The sequence below is a fragment of the Bos taurus genome, chromosome 3 (assembly GCF_002263795.3).
Source record: "Bos taurus isolate L1 Dominette 01449 registration number 42190680 breed Hereford chromosome 3, ARS-UCD2.0, whole genome shotgun sequence".
Classification (NCBI taxonomy): Eukaryota; Metazoa; Chordata; class Mammalia; order Artiodactyla; family Bovidae; genus Bos; species Bos taurus.
In genome coordinates this window covers 32,269,497-32,290,145 of record NC_037330.1, presented here as the reverse complement: position 1 = coordinate 32,290,145, position 20,649 = coordinate 32,269,497, and the positions used below count along the sequence as shown (strand labels likewise).

Sequence of the window (20,649 nt, the reverse complement as noted above, 5' to 3'; positions counted from 1 at the left end):
AAATAAATTTAAAAAACATAAATAAAAGATTATACTACCAGAAGTGCTGCAAAGAATTCGTTTTCAGATAATTAGAGAACACAAAGAAAGAAAACCTGAAATTTACAAGAGGAAATCTACTGACAAAAAAGACTGCCCTGAGAAATAAAGTCTGCCTATATCTATTTAGGCTTGGTTTGTAGCATGTGCAACAGAAGAAACAATGTATGAAACAGAGTTAAGTAAACCTTATTCAAGGAACACTGAAAGACCCCTGCTATGTGCGAGTTGGACTATGAAGAAGGCTGAGCGCCGAAGAATTGATGCTTTTGAACTGTGGTGTTGGAGAGACTCTTGAGAGTCCCTTGGACTGCAAGGAGATCCAACCAGTCCATTCTGAAGGAGATCAGCCCTGGGATTTCTTTGGAAGGAATGATGCTAAAGCTGAAACTCCAGTACTTTGGCCACCTCATGCAAAGACTCTGATGCTGGGAGGGATTGGGGGCAGGAGAAGAAGGGGACGACAGAGGATGAGATGGCTGGATGGCATCACTGACTCGATGGACGTGAGTCTGGGTGAACTCCGGGAGTTGGTGATGGACAGGGAGGCCTGGCATGCTGCGATTCATGGGGTCGCAAAGAGTCGGACTCGACTGAGCGACTGATCTGATCTGACCTGATGTATAATATAAGGAGGGGCAATGATGCAGCATGAGGCTATACAGTTAGACAGCAGTCAGATCTCACAGGACCTTTTGATTAATTAAGCAACTTGGCAGTTTAACAAATTATTTTTTTCTCTCTTGATTTTCTCTCTTTTCAAGTGACCTTGGACCTGTGAGCTTTAAGCAGGGGTACAAGGAAACAGGAATGAGGTGTACATGTATTTCTAAAAGATTACTTTGGCTGCAGCATCAAATTAAAGGGATATAACACCGAATGCAGAAGAACTATTAGGGAGGCTATGGCAGTAATCCAAAGGAGAGGTGGTGAAATCTAAACTGGTTGAGAAGGAGATGGTAGAGACAGTAGGGGAAAAAAATGGAGAAGCAGATGATTTCAAGAAATATTTAAGAGATAAACCAACAAGTCCCTACTTTAAAATAAAGTGCTTGCCTCTCTTCCAATTTAAGCTCTGCACCTATAAATCCTTTGTAGACCTGGTTTGTATACAGTTTTTCCTATATGAATCAACTAGAGTTTGTCTCTGCAAGAGAGAAGTGGGGAGAAGAGAAAGAGGCATTTAACTCACCATTTTAAATAAGCAGTGAAAGTTTACATTAGAAAGGAAGGAAGGAGAACTGTTTGCTATGTGAGTAATGCTACAGGGTTTGCTTATAAACAGGCAATGAAGCCATGAGTAAAAGATGTAGAGCATATTCATTCAACAGGTCCAAAGCTGCATGAAAATAGATATTATCAAGAGAAAAAGTAATTTGAATCAAAATTACAAGGTCAATGAGACCCTTGTGATGAATGTGAATTAGAATGGAAGCTGAAAATAAACAATGTATACAAATATGAACTGTTTTAATGGCTGAATGAGATTAAGGGAGAAAGGCAGTTTTGCATGGGTGCTATTAGGAACTCCCACTGGAATTCACTGGGCTGTGTAAAAAAGTATCAGCTACTAATAGAAGTAGTATGTTAAACGTGAAGGTCACTTTGCAATCCATTTTTACTATACAGTGATGAAAACTCTTGAGAGTCCCTTGGACTGCAAGGAGATCCAACCAGTCCATTCTGAAGGAGATCAGCCCTGGGTTTTCTTTGGAAAGAATGATGCTAAAGCTGAAACTCCAGTACTTTGGCCACCTCATGTGAAGAGTTGACTCACTGGAAAAGACTCTGATGCTGGGAGGGATTGGGGGCAGAAGGAGAAGGGTTCGACAGAGGATGAGATGGCTGGATGGCACCACTGACTCGATGGACGTGAGTTTGAGTGAACTCCGGGAATTGGTGATGGACAGGGAGGCCTGGCATGCTGCGATTCATGGGGTTGCAAAGAGTCGGACACGACTGAGAGACTGAACCAAACTGACTGAACTGATGAGAGATATTGTTAAATTGATCAATGGATAACTGGAGCAAAGAATCACTATCCAAATACTAAAAACCCTGAACTATACAAATCGACTACAGAAGGCAGGACCATATTTGTGGTAGACAGCTAGCTAGCTGTCCACACAAATTTCTGTATCTCTTCCATAGTATAGAGTTGCCCTGGGAATTGCTGCCCAGCAAGATTTTATTTCCCAGCCTTTCTTGTATCTAGCAAAAGTGAATGTGAGTAGAACCATGTGAGTCACTGCCAGGTCAAAGTTTTTAAAAAGCAGGTGTGAATTCTGCATGTTCTCTTTGTTTCAGGCAGCTAAATGCAGAAGACAAAAGAGTCTTAAGGATTTGCAAGGCCCAAAGATGGGCAGTGTGTGGACCTTAAATCACTGTGGAAGGTAAGCCATCTACCAACCAAAAATACCAGCATGTGATGCATCTATGTGAAAACTAAACTTCAACTGTGTTAAGACACTGAAATTGTGACTTTGTTATAGAAGCAAGCATTACTCTAATATCTGCTTGGATTATGTAACTGGATCTTTAGGTTTCCTTTTTTAGCATGTATTTTTATGTACTTCAGGAAAATACTTACGCTAGGCTAAAACACAAACCTGGAAGTTTGCCACAAGAGAAAGTCCTAAACAACTCAGTAATCCAAGTACAAGGCCAGCCTTGTTTAATCTGATGATTCGATTCTCTTCAGGATTCAGAGCATGAACTTGCTTATAACGAACATAAATGGTCGCAACGCCTGGGAAAAGACAATTGGAAAAACAAAAAAGTAATAAATAACTAAGGAATAAAGTTGCCGATAAAAAGCTCACAAAAGTCAGTGGTATCTAAAAACATGGAGTCCCCCCACAACACCCCCCGCCCTCCGCCTGCACTCCACCCCTTGACCTCGCTGCATGTGGGATCTTAGTTCCCTGACCAGGGATCAATCCCATGCCCCCTGCATTGGAAGCTCAGTCTTAACCACTAGACCACCAGGGAAGTCTCAAGAAACATAGTTTCCTTTTTAAAGATAATCTGAGAGAAGAAAAAACAAAACAAGCAAAAAACCAGCTGTAGTTTCTAAAGAACTTTTAAGACTGTACTGTAAAACTACTATTATCTCTGTGTGACTGAGCAAGTTCTTTGCTTCCTGTGGGCCTCATGTTAAAAATATTTTGGAAAAATTTAAGAGGTGCATTTGATGTTTTCTGAAAATCTCTAATACATGTTATATAAAACACAAACTGGGGGTTTCCCAGGTGGTGCTAGTGGTAAAGAACACACCTGCCAATGCAAGAGATATAAGAGACGTGGATCCCTGTGTCAGGAAGATCCTCTGGAGGAAGGGATGGCAACCACGCCAATATTCTTGCCTGGAGAATGCCATGGAAAGAGGAGCCTGGCAGGCTACAGTGCTTAGGGTCCTAAAGAGTCAGATATAACTAAAGCAACTTCACACGAATTATTACATATGATTAGCATTAAAGTCTAAAGTAATTCGTTTGAAGAATATGGATAAGATAGACACAGGCAAAAAAACACCAAAGGATTATTTGCCTCAATCTCATTTCATTTCTAATTGCTACAACTTGGCTCAGATACAGCAGTCATTAACATAGGAAAAAAAACACAAAACCCCACTTGACTGTCCTTACTGGTTAAGAAAGGGCCAAATTAAACCTTCCATTGCAAAAATATTGCCAAAGAACTAAAAGTGTAGGAAACATAACAGAGATATACTTTTGTAGAGACATATTTCTGAAAACTTTAGTTACAAGATGAACTTCTGTACTCTGAAATAATTTTTTTAACTTAAGTGTTTGCCCTGAGCAAATAATAAACATGATACGGAAAAATGCAAATATTTAAAACAATCGCAATTGGTGGAAAAAGCATTATTTTAGTAAACCATTAATTAAAAAATTAGCTCAAAAAATAATGAAAGGAATGTAAAATAGTATAGTAGAACTGCATTTCTTTGGCATTAGAATATCGCTCAAAAATCAAAACAGAGTTTCATAGCTGTTCGCAAACTTCTCAATCGTTTATCTTAAAGGAATTTTGTTGAGGTTAGTTGTGGTCAGTGTGTTGACAGCTCTTTGTCCTCTACTGGTTATTTAAGAAATCCCCTTAAGACCTCAAGGAATATTTGGTTATACTTTACAGCTTCTATTTGCATGAGTAGTCAAATAGCTCTATAGATATTTTTAAAAGATTTACTTCCATAATTTAGCATTTCTAGACATTGTTTTTACTTTAAAAGAAACATATCTGTCATCAATAATTTAGTGATGATAACCCTCCTTCAGTGAAACTAGCAAGTAAAACAAATAACCGAACAGTAAAGGGCAATTCAGCTATAAATTTTGATTCCCAAAATCATTCTTACTACTTACATAAAACTGCGGCGATATTTAACATTGCCCCAAACAAGCATTTTTCTGGAGCCACTGTACCAGTGTCACTAGAAGAAAAAAAAAAAAGGTATGAGGATTTCTCATGTTAGATAGACACGTGTATTTCTTCTAATGGATAAGAAACAAAAGAGGTTATTTCAAATCCTTTATCTTTTTATAAATTCCATGACTCAACTCTTAATTTTATAATGAGAACATGACAATTTCAGCTCTCAATATTTAATGTTCACTTTTTTCTCATATCACTTACGGTTATTTCTTTTTCATATAATAGAATTCACTATAAATTGATAAAATAGCTATCCTTGTCATGTTGAGGCTGCATTACTAACTTACATCAGTCAGGCAGCATGTTTATCTGTCTCACCTGAATATTCCCTAAATACCAAAGATCCTTTCAGATTCTTTGGACATCTGTTTTTCTCTGCCTATAATTAAAACCTAATTGTTTCTTGATTACTTTTTAAAAATATTTATCTAGCACCTAACAGGACTGTCAGACAGCATTTTAGGGACAAAAACACTGTGGAAATAAGAGAGACAAAACCCTTGCCTTTGCCCTTCTGGAGATTCCACTCAAGGCCAGTTTTGAGTTCTCTCCTCTCTACAGCTTAGGTGACTCACGCAGCTTCCACTCCAGACTTCTATTAAAATCACAGATCACACTGGATTGCAATGTGTCTGTTTACATGCCTGTCTTTGAGTGCAGGATGAAATGCATAGATCCTGATTAACAGCCCACCATTTACTAACTGGGGAACCTTGAGCATGTTCTATGTATACGGTTCTCCCCTATCTAAAATACGGAGCTATCAATTTCTTCCCAGACTTATCAGATCAACATAAGGAAATGAAACTGTGGTCATGCATGCAAAGTATCTAGCATAGCTGCAGGCACACAGAAGACACTCTGTGAATGTTAGCTCCTTCCCCTTTCCTCAAACTACTGAAAAGATTAAAAAGACAAAGTCTTTATCCTCAAATTGAAGTAATATAGGAAGGAGATAAGAAGGATCTCAACCCTGATAATGGTAATTCAAAAAAAAGAGGAAAGTCATATCCACTAAGGAATCAATAATAAATACCTGGTGAATATTTGGATCAGGTTTAGGAAAGTAAAGTATCAAATACTGATTCTAAGGATTGCTCCTTCCCACTCTACAATGTTTCTTAAGACACAAAAGATTTTGTTACTCTTTGATCATCTTCAGAGAGTGGGGATTGTCTTTGCTTCTACCTTTCAAATTTTCAAGAATAAATGCATATGTATTATTCTTATAATCAGAAAAAAATCCATGGAACTTCCTTGGTGGTCCAATGGTTAAAACTCTGTGCTTCCAAAGCAGGGGGCATGGGTTTGATCCGTGGTCGTGGAACTAAGATCCCACATGTTGCATGGTATCACCAAAAAATAAAAATAAACTAGAAAAAAAAATCCATAATTTTAACTGTGGTATTCCAAATGATGCTCCTGTTTTAGATTACCCATAAGTAAATAACTTATGGGGCTTCCCAGGTGGCTCAGATGGTAAGGAATCTGCCTGCAATGCAGGAGACATGGGTTCAATCCCTGGGTCAGGAAGATCCCTCGGAGAAGGGCATAGCAAACCACTCCCGTATTCTTGCCTGGAGTATTCTATGGACAGAGGAGCCCGGTAGGCTACAGTCCATGGGGTTGCACAGAGTCAGACACAACTGAGTGACTAACACTTTCACTTTCAAGTAAATAACAGCATGCACTTCCAAGATGGCTGGCTAAGTGTGCTCTGGATCAGAATGACAAACTGGCCTACAAATAAAAATAGCCAAGCCCATCACCTCATCAGCATTGCATTTCAACACAGTGGTCATTACACATCATTAAAAAAAATTATCTGATCACTATTTTATGTTATTTATATTATTATGCATATATTAAATACAAGTTCTTTTCATTTTTTTTGGCCACATAGCATGGTTTGTGGGATTTCAGTTCCCCAACCAGGGATCAAACCCAGGCCCTTGGTAGTGAAGTGAGGAGTTCTGACCACTGGACCACCAGAGAATTCCCAAATAAAAGTTTAAATATTTTGAAATATAAAATACATAGACATTCTAACAGTTTCTTCTTATACCCCAGTGGCTAGTCTCAGGAACCCTTCCTACACATTCATAACTTGAACCAAGAGAATACCTGAAGCACACTTGCAGAATTGTCTCTGAACTGTGAATTATCCCTGAAGTGAAATTTATATTTGGTTATGTCATATGGGGAGTGTAACAATGAAGTCTTTCAGGTAGGGTCTATGAGCTGAAAGGAACTTCACAGAGTATCTAGTCGAACTCTATCATTTTTCAGATGAAGACAATGAGCCTAGGGGAAGTAAACATAAGTACCACTGAGTTTACATACATTAAAATGTGGGAGGAAATTCTCCAGATAATAATACTACTAATAATACTAAACTAGCAAAAAAAAATTAAAAGGCAGAAGAACAGAGATAGAAAAGGAAGTGTCTAGTGTTCTATCAGAAAATCACATGCAGTACCATCAGAGAACTGAAACTCTGATAAAGAACTCAGTGGCCTCAAATTATAAAAAGCTCTTTGAAATGAAAGCAAATTCTCTAAGGGGAAATAAAAATGATGAAAGACTCTCAGGAATATGTATGCTCTCCTGGAGTTACTAGAGAATGAACTGGCTTTTAAGCTATAGGTCCTCTGATCAGAGTGGTAAACAGTGGTGACTTATCAAAATTATTCCTAGAACTGGAAACTTTATAGCTTTGGATTTTATAAATCTTCTTAAAGTAGACTCAATCTGTTGGTGACCTGTGTGCTACACCACACCATTGTGGAAACAGTAAATGACATGGCATTGCCCTGATCTCTTCCTGACATTTAAAACAGATAAATTTAGCCTTTAAGTTTATCACCTTTCAGAAGTGCTCTATTTTCTGTGTTGGAAAGGTTATTTTTCAGAGGGTAAACAAACAAATAAATGAAACAACTCAACAACCAACAAATCAAACAACCAAACTGGAAGGAAATCAACCAAGTCGTTAATCATTCCTGGAGGGGCAGAAACTAGAGGGAGGCTGGAAAAGACTTTGAATTTCACTTTTATAATCACTCTAGTACTGTTTAAAACGTGTTATAATAACAACATATTGCCTTTATAACTGGAAAAAAAAAAAGATTATGGACATAGCACATGTAATCAAATACCCATACTTAAATCACAAGTAGTTTTGATATTTCAAAAACATTATCAACAAATTTAGATACTTAGTTGTGTCAGAAAAATCTAGGCAACATGTCATGAAGAGTAAGACCATAGTCTCTAGAATCAAATGGCTCGCCTGGTCAAACTGAATCTTGGTTCCATCAATTACTGAGTCATATGCCCTTGAACAAACAACCTCCTTGGACCTCATTTCTTCCTCTATCAAATGGGGGTAATAGTTCCTAACTCAAAGGGTGGCTGTAAAGATTCAATTATTTAAGACCAATTTAAGAAGAATGCTTAGAACATTACCTTGTACGCAGTAGGCAAATCAATTGATCTTTGCCATTACTGTTATCTTTGAAAGAAAGTGAAACTGTTAGTCACTCAGTAGTGTCCGACTCTTTGAGACCCCAGGGACTGTAGCCCACCAGACTCCTCTGTCCATGGAATTCTCCAGGCAAGAATACTGGAGTGGGTTGCCATGCCCTCCTCCAGGGGATCTTCCTGACCCAGGGATTGATCTCGAGTCCCCCTCATTGCAGGCAGATTCTTATTACCGTTGTTCTAGTATTTTTGAATTGTAAGGGGAAAATAATTCCAACTCTATCTCCTGAAACTTTGAATACTTATTTGGAAAACAGGCATTGAGGTGTCACAGTTCACTAACTGAACCTTAACCATCTGTCTCCATATTTCTCTATCACACAGAAAGAACCAAATACAACTTCCTTTTTCTGCTTTTATTATTGTAATTTCAAACATAAAATTTGAATTTCAAAATGTTAAAATTGAATGTTGAGTTCAATATTAAAACATGAATGATACATACCATTCTCCACAAAAGAATACATTTCACTGACCTGATATAAGGCAAAACAGGGTCAACATGGTGAAGTGTTATAGCAGTGATATATGAAAATATGAAAGCAGCCGCTGTCCAAATTACAAGGGCTGAAGGAAGGAAACTGAGGCCTTGCTGAAACCACCACATCTCAAACAGGTCTCCTGAGGCAGAAAAAAAAAACAAATTAGGTAAGATTATTCAAGAGTATTTCATCTATTCTACTTCAGCCATCCCATCCCACAAAATTGTACTTTTCATCCTCAGCTGTTTCACTTCTGATCAATTCCCATACCATCTACTGACACCTACTCTCCTTCAGTTTTGCAGTAAATGGAACCAGGAATCACCCACTTTCTGCATCCAGACACTATCTCTCTACCCCATCTTTCCACACATAATCAATTACCAAGGACTGTTAATTTCACCTCTTGGATTTCCTAAAATCTACCCCTTCTCTCCATCTTCACTGCTACTACTCTACCTAAACCACCATTATTTCTTGACCAGATTATTATTATAACTTTCTAAATGGTCCTCCCTTGGAGAAGGCAATGGCACCCCACTCCAGTACTCTTGCCTGGAAAATCCCATGGACGGAGGAGCCTGGTGGGCTGCAGTCCATGGGGTCGCTAAGAGTTGGACACGACTGAGCGACTTCACTTTGACTTTTCACTTTCATGCATTGGAGGAAGGAAATGGCAACCCACTCCAGTGTTCTTGCCTGGAGAATCCCATGGACAGAGAAGCCTGGTGGGCTGCCGTCTATGGGGTCACACAGAGTCGGACACAACTGAAGCGACTTAGCAGCAGCAGCAGCAGCAAATGGTCCTCCCTTAGTCTGGACCACAACCAACCCAGACTCTACTATAAAATTTTTTTTTTAAAGCATTCTAATTCTAAAAAACCAATCTGACTACTTTATTCTCCTCCAGAGAACCTTTCAGTGCCTCCCCCCATGCCCTTACAAGTTTTCTTTCCTTCTTGACATGGCCTACAGTCTTTTTATTGTCTGATCTCTAATTCAATACATTCCTCTCTGGCCACTTCTCTGTCTGCTCCCAGTTCCCTGCCTTAGCTATCACCATCTTCACCATCAATACAAAAACAGTGTTTACTGTGTCAGCAAGCCTACTAAGTACCTTAAACATATGATATCTTTATTCCTCAGAACAGAATCATAGAGGTTAAGAGAACTGCCCAAGGTCATAGGACTGCAGTAGAGACAGTATTCAAATTCAGGCAGTTCCATTCTAACACCAATCACGATGCAAATCTCTTTCAGGTTGCCAAGTGTGTCATGCCCTCTTGCACACCTTTGAACCTTTGTTTTGTCTGGCTACAAATAGTGTCACACCTCCTCCTCCACTACCACACGTTAACTGCTATACATTTCAAGTCTCAACTCTTCTAGCTTCATCTGAGTACTCCTGCTTTGTTTCCGACGGCACCCTTACTTTCTCAACAAGGACACTGCTTGTTTGGTTCTCTTTCTCACTTAACTTTAGAAGGCTTATCTACACATATACCACACATCACCACTTTCTCTCTTAAATTCCAGACTGAGGATGTTGGTAAGTAATTAGGTGTCAATAATATGAATTAGAAAATATTAATGTATCTTCATGCATTTAATATTTAAAAATATAGAAATACTTTCAAATTACAAGAAATTACTATTACACATGTGAAAATAATTTCATATTTGGAGGAGTATCTTCTCATAGTGTGACAGACTGCAATTCAGTATTTCCCATGAACTCTGTAAAAACTTAAACTCTTATCTCCACGATCCTCCAACGTGCTCAGCTTCCTCATCTCAGACTGACCTTCCAAATAATGAAACCTCAGCCATTTTGACTCGTACTTCTCTTTAACTCTGATCATCTGACTTGCTACTAAATATGTACATCTAAACTTTGCTAAATAAGTTTCTTTTCCTTTATCCCTAGAGTCACCATTGTACACTCAACTTGAGTAATTTCCTGTCTGAATCATCATAATCTCTTTTCTGTTCTTTCTTCCTGTCATCCCTTAACATTCCATCAATTTTACTCCTCTATTTAATCATGCTAGTTCCCTGGGGCTTCCCTGGTGGCTCAGATGGTAAAGAAGCTTCCTGCAATACAGGAGACCCAGGTTCAATCCCTGGTGCAGAAAGATCCCTGGAGAAGGAAATGGCAACCCACTCCAGTATTCCTGCCTGGAGAAATTCCATGGACAGAGGAGCCTGGTGGGCTACAGTCCATGGGGTCGCAAAGAGTCGGACATGAATCAGCAACTAACACTTTCACATTGGGTGCCTTGCTTGGGAACTCTCCTTAGGCAGTAAATTGGAGCCATTGTTTCCCATCTCTCAGGGATCACTCCCAGTCTTTCTTCACCTGATGCCAATTCCTTGCAAAGTTCCTACAGGACTTTCCCCAGCATGTTTCTGGACAATAATTCTTAATTTCTATAAATTTTGAGTAACTTCTAAAAATTTGAATTTAAAATCTTTAGGAGTCTAGTTTCGACTTTGTTGGTTCTGACAGCCCTTGCACACTTTTTTTCCCCCCAATTTTTGACTATGAGCTCCTGTTTCAGTTCAGTTCAGTCGCTCAGTCGTGTCCGACTCTTTGCCACCCCATGAATCACAGCACGCCAGGCCTCCCTGTCCATCACCAACTCCCGGAGTTCACTCAGACTCATGTCCATCGAGTCAGTGATGCCATCCAGCCATCTCATCCTCTCTCGTCCCCTTCTCCTCCTGCCCCCAATCCGTCCCAGCATCAGAGTCTTTTCCAATGAGTCAACTCTTCCCATGAGGTGGCCAAAGTACTGGAGTTTCAGCTTTAGCATCATTCCTTCCAAAGAAATCCCAGGGCTGATCTCCTTCAGAATGGACTGGTTGAAGCTCCTGTTTAGATGATCTTAATTGGGAGTATTCTAAAAGGTTTAGTTTAAGGGTGAATCATTCCAGAGAGGGTCTATATTTTTTTCCAGATACTCTGGCATATTATGAACCTAGGTTGACTTTAATATCTTGGCTTCCAAGTTTTTCAGATCATGTATACAAGTAAATTTAAACTTTGAATCTGAGCGATGACAGGCTCTATAGTTTTAAGTTCTTATGTGGTATCTTTAGTTCCCCACCTGGAGCTGTGATGAAAAGGAACAAATTTGTGCTCCTTCTTTGCCAGGAAGGAGATATTTTTTCCTAGCCCATCTTTCATTGAATATGTAGATTTTTGAGGGTCCTGGCTGATTTGAGGGAAGAGGTTGTTCTTCAAGGCCACAAGTTGTACAACTGCAAATGGGAATATTTACACTTTATTTTTTATGAAAAAGTCATCCCCTGACACACAGGCATCACCTACACCAACTATATAACATGAATGGTGTCTCTGGAAGTTATACATCCGGGAGGTCAAAGGGTTATGAATTCTCTCTCTCTAACTTGGGTGGTAACAGGGGTAGCCTATCATTTATCCATAATTGTACTTTATTTCAAAGCCCCCTCAAAAGACACACTACTAGTTTACTACCCTGGTGTCAACTCTCTTCGACTTTTTAACCCTGGGAATTTCCCCTTCTTTCCTATGAGGACTGCTATACATTTACAAGGCTAATATAATTTATTCAGCCTTTGGGTGTTTTGGCAAAAGGGATTTTCAAAAGATTTTGTCCACCCTATTGCTAGAAGCATGACCTCTTCTTAAAAAAAAAAAAAAAACAAAACTCCCAGAATCCCACGGACCGTGTTAATCTCAGGTATGTTGGAGGCTGTGGTCCCAGTCAAGTTCCAGAGTATGGGATAAAGTCAGAGAAGAGAGTCAGAGTGGTGGAGATAGATGATTCATTTTATTCAAAGTTGGGGACAGCACTGTCTTTGTCCAGGGAGAATGGGAAAGCCTATTTTATTTTATTTTACTTTATCGGCCTTGCCATGCAGCTTGCAAGATCTCAGTTCCTGGACCAGGGACTGAACCCAGGCCATGGCAGTGAAAGCCTGGTACTCTTAACTACTGGGCCACCAGAGAATTCCCACACGATCTCTTCCTTTAATTGTTTGTGCATGTCCAAATCCTTCCTATTCTTCAAAATCGGGCTTAGATACCATATCCACACAATGTTCCCTAATCCATTTGGATCTGGAAATAAACATTCCTTCTTCTGAGAACATCTGACTTGCACATCTCTTACAGCTCATTTTCTTTGACAGTATAAAAACTGGGGAGGGTGTCTGAAGTGGATAAAATCCTTGATGAGGAATTCCATTTCTCTACTCACAGAATAGGGACTTGCCCATAAAAAGTACTCAATAACCCAGACCAGATCCTCATAAACCCCAAAAAGGTTCATGATTTTTCTATTTCAGTTAATAGTACAAGCAATCCCCGACTTACAGTTCATCTTTATGATGGTACAAAAGCAATTTGCGTTCAGTAGAAATCACACTTCAAATTTTGCCCTTTTCCTAGCCTAGTGATATGCAGTACAATATTCTTGTGACAAGATGCAGGTCCTGGTCATTTGCAACCATTCTTATTCCTAGTTACCACTGTAAACACTCAAATAAGATTCTCAGTTCTCTTGGCCTGTGTTTTTCCTTCCCCTCCATCCATTCTACACGCACTGCCAAATTAACTTTCCTAAAACATATTTCTGCTCAAAAACTTCTTTAAATAAAATCATGTTAACTTGGGCAAGCTTCATTAATTTCTCTGAACCAGTTTCTCCTTTGAAAAATGACAATAATATTATTGGCAAAGGCTGTACTGTCCAATACAGTCAGTACCAGCCACAGGTGAAGAGCTGACTCACTGGAAAAGATCCTGATGCTGGGAAAGACTGAAGACAAAATGAGAAGGGGGCGGCAGAGGATGAGATGGTTAGATAGCATCACAGACTCAATGAACAAATTCAGGGAGACAGTGGAGGACAGAGGAGCCTGGCTTGCTGCAGTGCCTGGGGTCACAAAGAATCGAATACATAGCGACTGAATAACAACAACAAAGCCACATGTGACTATTTAAATTAAAAACTTCAGTTCCTCAGTTGTACTAGATGCATTTCAAGTGCTCAGAAGCCACAGCTGTAGCTACCATACAGGATGGTGAAAATATGGAACATTTCCATTATCATGGAAAAGTTCTATTGGACAGCACTGGATCACTATTACAGGGTTTACACTGACATAGCACATGTAAAGAACCTAAACACTTACTGACACTGGTACCTTTTAGTATTAACTGTTAAATGCTCTAAAAGAATACCTGCTTCAGAGAGGTTTATTCAAGAAGTAAATGAGATAATATATGTAAAGATGCTGTCATGGGTGGTCAGTAAATGTTCCTCTTTCAGAATGTAAAAGATGAAAGTTCACAAAATACCGGTCTTCAAATATGCCCAAACCTGCACCTTTTTGTAAATCCTGAAACTCACATATAAACAAAATAGAGGCTGTTTCAACCCACATGTCTGCTAAGTCACTTCAGTTGTGTCCGACTCTGTGCGACCCCAGAGGCGGCAGCCCACCAGGCTCCCCTGTCCCTGGGATTCTCCAGGCAAGAACACTGGAGAGGGTTGTCATTTCCTTCTCTAATGCATGAAAGTGAAAAGTGAAAGTGAAGTCGCTCAGTCGTGTCCGACTCTTAGCGACCTCATGGACTGCAGCCTACCAGGCTCCTCCGTCTATGGGATTTTCCAAGCAAGAGTACTGGAGTGGGGTGCCATTGTCTTCTCATGTCTTTAAAACCTGTAAAATTTCAAGTCAATGCACCAATATTGTTCAAGGGTAGAGCACTATGCTATTAATTTTTTCTTTAGAAGTTGATATGTGTGTATTTTATAATAATATAATACATAGAATTAAATAATATTTTAAATCTGCGATATCAATTTTCTCATTCTTTCTCACATTAGACACCTTTCACTGATCTCAAAAAGGATAAAATTAAATGAAGAACACTGAGTTCCCTCCCACAGAAGGAAAAACAATAATGAGGAAAAGATGATAAGCTTATTATTAAGCCAAAGAGAGCACTGACTAGTCCCTGAGATGCAATGGGAAGAACACAGTTTTAAGATCAGATTTACGTAAATGCAAATCTCAGCTTTATCACATCCCAGCTGTACAATTTCAGGCAAGTTACTTAGCTTCTCTGAGTTTCAGTATTCTGATTTGTAAAGTAGCTATTCCTTAGAGTAGTACAGAGTAAACATACAAATAATCATGATGCTCATACTTAATCACTAAGTCATGTCCAACTCTTTCTAACCCTATGGACTGTAGACTGCTGGCTCCTCTGTCCATGGGATTTTCCAGGCAAGAATACTGGAGTAGGCTGACATTTCCTCCTCCAGGGGATCTTCTGTACCCAGGGATAGAACCTGTTATCTCCAGGGTTCCCTGAACTGGTAGGCGGATTCTTCACCACTGAGCCACCTGTGAAGCCCCATAATAATGATAGGTGATTTATCACCTCTGTACAACCACAATTAGCCACAGGGATGGGGAATGACAATTCTTAATTCCTTTTACATGTGAATCATCTTAGATTCCTATCTCCTTAGGTTTTGAGGGTTCTAGTTACCTAAATTGACAATTTAGAGGAAAAGCAGCAGCAAATGGTTGTTGTTCAGCTGCTCAGACATATCCAACTGTTTGGGACCCCAAGGACTGCAGCGTGCCAGGCTTCCGGGTTCTTCACTATCTCCTGAAGCTTGCTCAACTCATGTTCACTGAGTTGGTGATGCCATACAACCATCCTATCCTCTGTCACCCCCTTCTCCTGCCCTCAACCTTTCCCAGCATCAGGGTCTTTTCCAATCAGTCGGCTCTTTGCATCAGCTGGCCAAAGTATGAGAGCTTCAGCTTCAGCATCAGTCTTTCCAATGAACACTCAGATTTGATTTCCTTTAGGACTAACTGGTTTGATCTCCTTGCTGTCCAAAAGACTCTGAAGAGTCTTCTCCAGCACCACAGTTTGAAAGCATCAATTCTTTGGCACTCAGCCTTCTTTATGGTCCAACTCTCACATCCGTACATAACTACTGGAAAAATCATAGCTTTGACTATACCGACCTTTGTTGGCAAGGTGATGTCTCTGATTTTTAATACTCTAAGTTTGTCATAGCTTTTCTTCCAAGGAGCAAGCATCTTTTAATTTCATGGCTACAGTCACCATCCACAGTGATTTTGGAGCCCCCCAAAATGAAGTCTTATATTGTTTCCATTTTTTCCCCATCTATTTGCCATGAAGTGATGGGACCAGATGCCATGACGTTAGTTTTCTGAATGTTAAGTTTGAAGCCAGCTTTTTCACTGTCCTCTTTTACCTTCATCAAGAGGCTCTTTAGTTCCTCTTGGCTTTCTGCCATTAGGCTAGTCTTATCTGCATATCTGAGGTTATTGGGCAAATGGTTTACCAGTTTGCAAAGGACCACTGAGAAATTTAAGTGCACCGAGGTAAGGAAGACTACTGTTGCCTATGTATTATCACACTGGAAAGCTGGAAGCACTGCCAACCAAGCAAAGGAATTTAAATGCTTAATAATTTAAGAAACCTTTCAAGATTCTTGAAAATATGCAGGAATAACCTTCACATAGCAATAACAGAAACACTTAACAAAATATTCTTGCATTTCTCACCTATCTTATCTCTGCTTTCCTTGAAGATCCCTGAATCAGAACTGCATCTACAAGTTTTAAATTCCACAATATTTAAATGCCACAGGTAAAAAAGATGAATTCTTTATGCTGTTTCCTCTAAGGGGTGACTGCTTAGGGACAATAAAAAAGTAAATTCTGGATATTCCAAGTGAAGAAAGAAAGCCACAGGTACACAGAATCACGCCCAAAGCAAAGCATAATAGTAAATGGTTATTTTTCTAAACTCTAGTTTGGCCTTCTAACAAACATACTATTCTCATAATGATTAAAAATTAAATAGTCTAGAAAATTAAGTAACACTTTTACAAGTCGGATCAAACATTACAGGGAGAGAAGTCGAGGGAGAATCTGATGGTGCATGGCAAATTAGAGCTGTATTTAGTATTGGTTTATAAATTTAAATTTGGGAGAACTGGAAAAATGTGGAGTTTTACAAATGTATCCTAATGAAAGCACAGTTGTGAAGATATAAAGGACTAGATATTTACCTTTCTATACTGGACTTCCCTGGTGGCTCAGACGGTAAAGAATCTGCCTGCAATGCAGGAGACCCAGGTTCGATTCTTGGGTGGGGGAGATACCCTGGAGAAGGGAATGGCTACCCGTACTCCTGCCTGAAGAAGTCTATAGACAAAGGAGCCTGGCGGGCCCCGGTCCAGGAGTCCCAAAGAGTGGGGAACGACTGAGCGACTAACATACACACATACACACCACACACACAACACACACACACACTACTCTGCTCACCCCAGGGAAGACTTGAGCTTCGGGTAAACACAAAGTGAAAGTGAAAGTGAAGTCGCTCAGTCGTGTCCGACTCTTTGTGACTCCATGGACTGTAGCCCCGCAGGCTCCTCGGTCCATGGGATTTTCCAGGCATGAATACTGGAGTGGGTTGCTGTTTCCTTAGCTGCTGCTGCTGCTGCTGCTAAGTAGCAAGTCACCACAAAAACCTTCCTCCCCTACCTACCCCACCCCTCCAGGAATCCAAGCCCGGGAGTGATAAAGAGAAGGTATACTCAACCACAGTTTTTTGTGGGACTGGGGCAAAGGTTCTCGATAACCGCTTAAAACAAATAAAACCAAGGAATTATTTACACCCACCGCTGCCTTCTTCCGGAGGCGCAAAGAACTGGGACGAAGAACTCGATTAACCCGTGCCTGGGGCAGAGAAAAGACGTGGGAGGCGGAGGCTTGGCAGGGCTTGGGGCAAGCTAGGCGTGGAAGGGTGCGGGGGAGGGGGAAAGACCAAGAACTCACACTGAAAGGTGAGGCACGGAGACCTGAACCCAGCCTGCACCCACTCAAGACCCCTCCTCCCCAATCGGATCCCCAGCAGTCCGTCCGCGCTCCGGCTGCCACCTGGTCCCTCTCCCACAAGTCGTACAGCGTGGTCCCTGGAAGCTGGACGCCTTGCACGCCCGCCACGGGGTTGTGGGGCTCCTAGCAGCATCCCCGTCTCTGACCTGCCCGATTCCATTCTCTAATACATCCCTCCTTAGTTGGGGCTGGAGCCGGCCCTCATCCCGTATTTGGCCTACCTCGCTCAGACGACCCTGCCAGTACTGACCGCCGGGTCCGGAGGCGGCCGGCTGAACGGAGATGGGGCAGGGCCCCGAAGCGCGCTCCCGAGCAGCCAAGCCGGTCCCGGGGCGCGCTCACCGCTGAGAGGTGCGCGCTCGCGCCGCCGCCTGCTCCGACACTGTATCCCTTTACGGCAATCGCGAAAGTGTCGTGAACGTGCTGCCTCGGATCAGAGTCACCCAGTCGGCTGGAGTCGCAGGTCTTAATTCTAGCTGTGTGCTTTTGCGGGCCGTGGTAAGGATGCGAGGCTCGGTCCTGGGGAAACGGCCAGAATATAAAGAATGAGTCGGGGGCCACGATTCTCAAAAGGGGCGGAGAGAGGGCTGCAAGTTCTGGGGTGGGGCATTGGAATATATCTCTGTATGGACTCGCGCGAGGCGAACGCAGTTTCTTCCTCGCGCAGGGTAGCCTCGCGCGCGGGCTTGTGGGGAGTGCGAGGGGCTACTGCTCCTCTGACCCCGGATGAAGAGATTGAGGTGGCTAATTGCCAGCGCGAGAGCTCGGGGGCTACTGTGCTGGGTGTAAGGCTGGAGAAAACCTCGGCGGCCCGGGCTGGGCGGGCCGAGGGCTAGGGGCGCTGCCTGCGCGGAACCGACCTTGCCTGTCAGGTCCACACCCTCCTGCTCAGGTGTTGCTAAGTCCACAAACCGTGTTGAATCCTGTGCCGATTTTGCCTTCCGTTTGGAATACGGTGCTGGTGATTCGTGGCTGGGGCCACACTTCTTGGTCAGCAACTTTTCTAGAAATCTCAGAGTCGGTATTGACGATCTCTAAGGTTGCCACCTAGGGTTTATTTCAGAAGTATTCTTGGAAGGACTGAAGGGTTTGCTAGTCTTTGCCGGTGTCCCTAGAACACTAGATGAATGGGATATTTAAATGTTGCTGTGTTTAACTTGTTTTTACTCCAGTTCGGTGATTGGCGTTTTTGTGTCATTTATGACATTTTGCATCATTGGTATTAATATATATATGTGATTTTGCTTTAAGTCTCTTAGTTCATTGATGAGTCTGTGTTAACGGTAATAGGCAAGTTCATAATTATCTTTAAACAAACGTTAGTGTCGTGTGTGTGAACAAGGAATAAAGATTCTGTTTCTACTCTCGTACTATTGGGCGTGTGTTCAGTGGAGGTATTGAACTGAGAGCATTTAGACCATAAGAACTCAAGAACCATTGGCTTTAATGTAAAATTCCAGATATTGAAGTTCTAAAGGCGTTTTGCTACATATTCATTTTGTGCTGAGCAAAAACTATTTGGAAGCCCCTTGTGCAACTTGTCTTTACAACCCTTGCATTTGGAAAAAAGCCAGATAAAGCTGCCTCTTGTATTAACCTCTTCTGACAGAGGTACCTTCATTTGTTGTCCAGCTGTTAGATTATTACTGAATATTTACAATTATGGTTTCATAAATGGGTTCTTCTTCCTCTCCCATACCCAATCTCTTAAAATTTACATTATAAACAGTATTATATGTTTGATATTTAAATATAAACTTGTTTTACAACCCCCGTTAGATATTACTGCATAGTCAGTGTGTTTTCTAGGCAGCAGTAGACTTGTTTAGGCTAAAAGTACCGGTGACATTCTTTTTGAGGGTCATGCTATGCTGTCTCTTTTAAGGGAATAGGAAAATAATCCACCAAATGTTAAGCTTTGGCTTTTTTTGCTTGTTTGTTTGTTTCTGGAAGAAGTTGTTTCCTTTTCTTTTAAGGAATGCAAGATTTCACTTCAGCAAAGCAGTAGATCTGAATTGTGTTACACAGTACTGTTTTAGCTTCCAAGTCTTCTGAAAAGGCTTTTGTTTTTGGTAACTTGTTCTGTGTATCACTTGTTAAATAATGCTGAATGTAATCCTGTGATCTGTTTTTTTAAGCTTGATTTTTTATAGTTTGCTCTGCCTCCCAAATACTGTTCACCATTAGTATTTTCCTTTAGTCGTACCATAGAAGTGGAAAGAGCTGTGTAGTCACCAATTCCTGTGAAAGGGTTGTAAACATACTGCTGAATCAGTGCAGCTCAAAACTTGGCACCCTTAGACATAGGGGGGATGCGGATTCTGGAATTTCACACTACAGGTTGGATATTGTGTGAGCTTACCTTATTCTCTGCTGAGCGGTTGGAGATTCCTTTTTTAGTGTGACACTTGTCAGATTTTCACCAGTGCTGAACACTGGAATATTGTAGGCAGCATGTTATTATCTTTAGCGGCTGTAAGCACAGATGTTTTGCATCACAGACTTAAGGTCTACAAATTGTATATAATTTTAGTAAAGATACTCATTAAATTTCTATGATTTTATTTTTGTACCTTCATTGGACCTTTTACATAAATACATGTATGTGCAAAGAAGAATTTTGTTAGACCATATGTGCACCCTTCCCTGAACTCCCATAGCAGTTTGTTCACAGTATGTTATAGCTTAGCTATTTACAAGGCTCCCCACCACCACTTTGAGCTTGAGGGCATGGATGGCATATTTCAATCTTTCTGTTTCCTCAAAGATCTCGAACAATCCAGTGCTATTAAATAACTAGATGAATCACATTTGTTCATTGTCCCACAAATAAATACTGATCACCCACCTAGTGTTAGGTATGGTATAAGATTTTAGGAAAAGAATGTTAAGACATGCATGGCTCCTGCACTCCTGTGTCTTACATATCAGTGTGGGGAAAAGACCCCAAAAAACCAACAATTAACCAAAAAAACTTCAAAATGTGGTAAGTGCTATGAAAGAAGTATCACGTTCAAGCCAAATTATAGCAGAGGAGGGAAATATGCTGGTTACAAGTGGAGAGGTTACATGGGACAGCGATCAGTATTATTGTAATCTGAATTCCAGGTAATGAGGATTTTAAAACATTTAAAATGTTCACTTTTATTGTTATAATTTGTTAAAACACTTCCTC

General features: G+C 40.7%; 2 protein-coding genes across 8 annotated transcripts in view; one reads left to right on the top strand and one right to left on the bottom strand.

Annotated features, from left to right (window-relative positions):
* Positions 1 to 17,770, bottom strand: part of DRAM2 (DNA damage regulated autophagy modulator 2) — a 29,717-nt gene extending 11,947 nt beyond the window's left edge. Inside the window, exons 1-5 of one of the 6 annotated variants that reach the window (XM_010803232.4) lie at positions 17,696 to 17,770; positions 17,259 to 17,315; positions 8,517 to 8,661; positions 4,428 to 4,495; positions 2,649 to 2,788 (exon numbers count right to left, since the gene is read on the bottom strand). In XM_010803232.4, coding sequence (XP_010801534.1) covers positions 2,649 to 2,788; positions 4,428 to 4,495; positions 8,517 to 8,647 — 339 coding nt within the window. In that variant the 5' untranslated portion in view covers positions 8,648 to 8,661; positions 17,259 to 17,315; positions 17,696 to 17,770. Of the gene's footprint in view, positions 1 to 2,648; positions 2,789 to 4,427; positions 4,496 to 8,516; positions 8,662 to 11,632; positions 11,787 to 16,133; positions 17,217 to 17,258; positions 17,316 to 17,695 lie in introns of those variants that run through there. The other 5 variants (XM_024989752.2, XM_024989753.2, NM_001076996.2 and 2 more) reach the window with 5 other exon arrangements.
* Positions 17,771 to 17,888: 118 nt separating this feature from the next.
* The window catches only part of CEPT1 (choline/ethanolamine phosphotransferase 1), a 45,071-nt gene continuing 42,310 nt past the window's right edge, over positions 17,889 to 20,649 (top strand). Inside the window, exon 1 of one of the 2 annotated variants that reach the window (XM_005204090.5) lies at positions 17,889 to 17,972. The gene's annotated coding sequence lies outside the window, so the exon portion shown is untranslated. The remainder of the gene's footprint in view (positions 17,973 to 20,649) is intronic. The other variant, NM_001193130.1, reaches the window with a different exon arrangement.